This window comes from Triticum urartu, chromosome 5A, assembly GCF_056163025.1.
Source record: "Triticum urartu cultivar PI428250 chromosome 5A, HENAU_Tu73, whole genome shotgun sequence".
Taxonomy (NCBI): domain Eukaryota; kingdom Viridiplantae; phylum Streptophyta; class Magnoliopsida; order Poales; family Poaceae; genus Triticum; species Triticum urartu.
In genome coordinates, this window is record NC_141877.1 from 653,476,735 (window position 1) to 653,482,179 (window position 5,445).

A 5,445-nucleotide genomic window follows, 5' to 3' on the forward strand; every position below is an offset into this window, starting at 1 on the left:
GGCACGGTCCATCTAACCATGTGAGGGGCCCCACAGGCGGCCTATCGTGCTGGCAGCGCTACACCAGCCAATTTTGCTAGGTTCACATCAATCTTTCCCCTTTTCTCGTTTACCTTTCCAAATCCCTAGCCATCTCTCTCCATTTGCGCCTCCAAATCTCGACGGCGAAAGCATGACAGCGAGCTGGGCGTCGGGCGGCAGTGGCTGCGGTGAGAAGAGCGGTGGTGACCACAAGTTAGGTTGAACCCTGGGTCCTGGAAGCAGGTGGGGCGGATTCAGTGGCACAGGAGGCAGTGCCGGCGGATCGAGTGGAACAGGGGACAGGGGTTTCATGGGCGGCGGCGGGCCGGGAGAACCCACGGCTAGGGTTTCTTAAGTGCTACACTTTGGTGGCAAAAAGGTAAGTTCTTTACCGTTGTTCTTTACATCCTAGCATTACCACCCACAATTCATGACCTATGGCCATGACAAGCTCCATCTATGTGGTCATCAGGAAACTCCTGGTGGACGTGTCTGCATAGATGCAGACAATTTTGGCAGCGCATTTGTGGGATGTGTGTTTGAGGTTAGTCTACTGAGCATGATCTTCAAACTAGTACTGCTATTGCGGTCAAGCTGCAAAAAAGTTTAGTGTTTAACGCTTGCAGTGACAAGTTCAGTTATAAATTGACTTGAATTGCTCATGATTTATTTAGGATGATATCACTTCTGAGTATGTTGAATGGGTTGATGGGGAGTGGGATAGCAAAGCAAAGTCAGTCATTAAGTATCTTGCCATGAAGAACAAGAAACTAGAGACTAAGATTACAGAATATGAAGCTGAAATTAAAAGGAATGAGAAAGAAAAGAGGGCAATGGTTAAGATGCACAAGGAAATATTGCTCTATTGGGATAGGATTTTAGGATTTGGAGTCTTCTGTATCTTGGCCTGCTTGCCATTATGATTGATGTCATAGTTAGCAAGTAGATTGTTCATAAAGTTATTGACATCATTGTAATTGACATGATGAAATGCTGGTGAATTATTTGCTATTCAGTTTATGGGCAAAGTGTAACAGAGATTGCAACATAAATAACATGGGGCCAACATGATTGGTAGAAAATGCACTTTTGGCATGTTCTATATTTGGCAGACAATGCACTTTTGTCATGTTCTATATTTGGCAAACAATGCACTTTTGGCATGTTCTATATTTGGTAAGTGATGCACATGGGCACATCACCTAGCAACACTACTGATTTATGCAGCAGCCCAGTTCATTGTCTTATTGCAACATAGGAGCAACCTCTAGCAGCACCTACACCTTTGATGCAACGCTGAAGCAAAGCAACAGTACATATTCAATATTCTGAAATTTAACTGAACTTGACACTTAGGGTGAGCAGTAGATATTCAGTTCTTCAGCCACAAAGAACCCGAGCAAACCGTATCGATTGCATAACTTATATTCTTACATATAAAAGCATACCTAACCAACATCAAACCCAAAATAATGTTAACTTATATGCTGAAACATATAACAGCATACCTAACTAAAGATAACCAGCAGCTTCCTCCTCCTTCAGCAACTATGCCCATCTTCACTTCTACAGAAATTTGAGGCGGCGTGAGCGGCGCACCACACACGAAGAAGCCTTCTTCTTGACCGCCGTCCTGTTCGACAGTTGCGCCACCTGATCCTGAGCCACCTCCTCTTCTTCCACCTTCACTATATCAGGGAGGAGGGGAAGGAGCTCGACGTCAATGGGCATTGTCTTGCCACCCTCGACGGCGGCCGGCGCTACCATCTGCACGGCGTCCTCCTCGCCCTCCTCATGGTCATCAGGGATGACCAGTACCTCCTCCACGTCGTCCTCCACGACGTCAGAGCCCAACGGCAGGACTGGCTTGGCATGTGGCGGACCTGGTAGTTCGGGCTGACGGGCGCAGGGAGAGCGAGCTCGACGTCGACGCGCTCCGCCCATGACGCGACGCTTGCTGGATCTGGCCGTAGCATCATGGTGTTGGAGTGGTACATCCACCACCTTGCGCGATGAATAGGGGAGTCGCTCAGCATGGCCTCTCGCATTGCCCACACGAGGAGGAGAGCCGGCGGGACGCCGCGGCCGTAGGGGAAGGCGCGCTTCTTCTCACCGTCGGTGAGGTCTTTTATGAGGCCACGGGCGTGGTTGACCAACATCTCTGTGCTGGGGAACCAGCCACACACCTCCGTCAACTGCGCGCCACCCCTCATCATCGTCGGCGAGCTCCATCATCTCTCTCTGCCAGCCGAGGATTCTCTCCATGGAGGCGGCTGCAGCGGTCGCCAGCGAGGGTTTTCTCGATCTACTATAGGTGGGGATAAGAGAGGAGATCGAACCGGCGCCCGTGGGAGGTGGGTGAGTGTGTGGTGGGGAGGAGAGTGGTACAATTACTTACTTAATGGCATTTAGGACGTGGGGAGGGGAAATGTACGATATTATTTCTACCTCTCGCCCCGGTCATAACACAGTAAATAATTTTTTTGATTTTTGTTTTGAGGGAAACATCTTACTTTATTTAAACAAAGTCTGGGATCTCGTCTGCTAATACACTAAGCATACAATCAGGGGACGAAAGCCTCCTAACCAAAGAAACACAATAGCTACAGCTACCTTAGCCAAAGTATGAGCCGCCCGATTAACACAGTAAATAATTGAAGCAAGTGTTCTACTCTTCTTCCCTCTCCACCGTTCTGCACATGATAAAAGAGCAGCTAAGCTAATGAATGATAAAAAATTAATAATCCACAATGCATACAAACACTTACTTCTGATTTAGTTTGCATTTCTTGCTACGTCTAGTGTGTCCTAGCAATTTGCAAGCGCCGCACCGGGTTTTCAACTCATCAAAAGAGAGTGGTCTACCATTCTTCAAGACAGGGCGGCTCTCATCTACCTTTGTTGCACCTTTGCTTGACACTTTCATAGGATCTTTAACTGCAATCATGTTGCCTTCACCATCGTCCACATATTCAAATGCACACTTACGGATGTCATTTCTTTGCTTGATCAAATTTTCCTGTAGCAGATCATACTCATGACTCTTAGATATCACCGCCTTCAAACTCTCCTGTAACTGATCCCACAAAGCAGGGTGTTTGCATGCCGCATGCATAGCTTCTAACGCTAACACACTGACCTCGCTATATTTCATTCTTTCACCGGCCCCGGTCCAACCAAATCCCAACAGATCGCTTGTGCGCCTCGCGGGCAGTCCCAACCTTGCTTCTTTCGTGAACCAAACAAGAACTAAACACTTTGGTATTTCACATATGTTCAAGTGCTTCAGTACATGGAATATGTGCTTGCAAGGTAGACCCTTTTGAATCATTCTTCTGTAGCTGCACCTTGTAGTTTCTGCGGAATTTACTGGTGTATACTCCACCCAAAAACGGCGCTTCCAGTTATTCTTCCAGGCCACGATGTACTGCTATGATCCGTCTCCCAGCTTAATTTCTACAATCTCCATGCCGCCAATTTTTCTAAGATCATCTTGCAACATATAGAAGCTTGCTGGAGTGAATACGTGAGAAGCAGCTATCTCAAGTTCCCTCGAGCTAGTAACTGGCACCGGTAAACTCTGTGAGGCCGTGCAGTCATCTCGCGCCTCGTTTTCACGGATACACACAACGGCGTTCTCATAGTGAAAAATCATATCCACCAGGGTCATTTCACCGTCTAGGTGGAGGTGAAGGAATGACTTTAGGCTTTCACTCCGCTGGTTGCTTTTCATGCCAAGCCAAAACCCCTCTGTTAGATAAGCCGCGGCCCACAGTCTCCTCTTATACATCCGTCTCAACCATGTTACAGTTTTTTCCGACTGCCATCTTTTGGAAAATGCATGCCATCTCTCCTCAAATGTGGTCGTGGACGTGCTGTAGTATAGAAGAGTTCGGAACTCCTTCAAGGAGTTGTGACTGAGGTGAATCTTCATACTTTTTTCTATATGCCATGTACATATATATACGGTGCCACATGTCTGGCAAGACTTCGCGAATTGCCTTGATCATCGCAGCGTCAGCGTCTGTGATAACACTCTTAGGCATCTTTTGACACATGGACCTCAAAAAAGTCTGTAGAAGCCACACGTATGTCTCTTCGGTCTCATCCGAAACTATGGCACAACCAAAAACAGTGGTCTTCCGTTGATTGTTAAGACCAACAAAAGGTATGAATGGCATACCATAGCAGTTCATCTTGTATGTGATGTCAAATACAAGCATGTCGCCGAAGTCCTCATAGTCATGACGAGACTGGGAGTCGCACCAAAACATCCTATTCCAATGTCCTTCCTTATCCAGCTTGTACTCGAAAAAGAAGCTAGGATCCCTCTGCTTCCTACTGGCCATGATGCCTATGGCTATGGCAGCATCACCTTTTGAAAGCAGCTTCCTCTTCTCCCTGGCGCCAAGGTTGTATATTTCACGCCTGGTAAAACCAACACCGCCGTACCATACATGTTTGCTGATGAAGCAATCCATCATGTCATGAACTCTAATCCCTGCAGCTCCCATGGACATTATCTCATGCTTCTGGTACTCTTTGATTTTTCCGTGGGACCAAAGAAAAGGTACCTCGTCCAGTCCTGCCAACATATGGCTATGCTTTTCCTCAAAACTTTCAACATACCAAACCCCACGCTTTTGGTCAAGCTTGACGGTCAGGTGCGCTTCGCAAAAGCAATGTGTCTCGGCTCTGAGCCTACGGCTGTGTCCTTCCTTGGTTAGCAACTTGCTGTCATGTTTCCCTTGTCTGGAATAAACAAACCACCTGTAACGCATATGATGTGACTCGGTTTTTCTATACCTGACCTTATTCTTTCTAATGTTGAAATCATTATCTCTAGCATAGCTGTTGTAGAAATCATACGCATCATCGTGAGACGTAAAGGTCATTTCCATTATCTGCATGAACATATCCCTCTTATCATCTGCACTGGCAGTATCTTGGACATTCTTTGCCCAATCATCTTGTGTCACCTACACAATCAAACCACAGCCATGAAAACAATTTTTTATGGTTTAACATTACTTTCATAGAACATTGATTACACACATACCTCACTCATGGTGACCGACGATTGGGACTCCCTAGAATCAGGTGCATCTAATGATTCGTTATTAAGGTCTGTCTCCGCGTCGGGTTCATCTTAATAGTCGTACACATTATGACATTCGGAAATGAACTGAAAAATACAACAAAAATACATAATTACTTATCATATATTATTCCAGAAGATATTCAATTTGCATGCCAACAAAAAATTTCACTTCCGTACCTGACTAATGTAATCTTCATTCGAGATCTCCGAGTTGTTTTCCTGATCATCATCAAGCTCATCGATATATAAATTTTCAACACAAAGATTTAATGTTGTCGGATGTCACCAAAAAATTACAACATGACAATGCCACTCACATTAAG

General features: G+C 45.9%; 1 protein-coding gene across 1 annotated transcript; it reads right to left on the reverse strand.

The window, feature by feature from the left end:
- Positions 1-2,735: 2,735 nt before the first annotated feature.
- LOC147973797 (protein FAR1-RELATED SEQUENCE 5-like) lies at positions 2,736-5,089 on the reverse strand. The gene is made up of 4 exons (XM_087524793.1): positions 5,081-5,089; positions 4,828-5,000; positions 4,205-4,773; positions 2,736-2,740 (listed from the first exon to the last, which is right to left on the reverse strand). Exons 1-4 carry the CDS (start codon positions 5,087-5,089, stop codon positions 2,736-2,738), a joined length of 756 nt encoding a protein of 251 aa, XP_087380919.1.
- Positions 5,090-5,445: the final 356 nt, after the last annotated feature.

Excerpts from the sequence above, each read along its gene's own strand:
- LOC147973797 (XM_087524793.1), bottom strand. Across the intron at positions 4,774-4,827 it reads ATTAGAAAGAATAAGGTCAG|ACAAGGGAAACATGACAGCA; the intron begins GTATAGAAAAAC and ends TGTTTATTCCAG.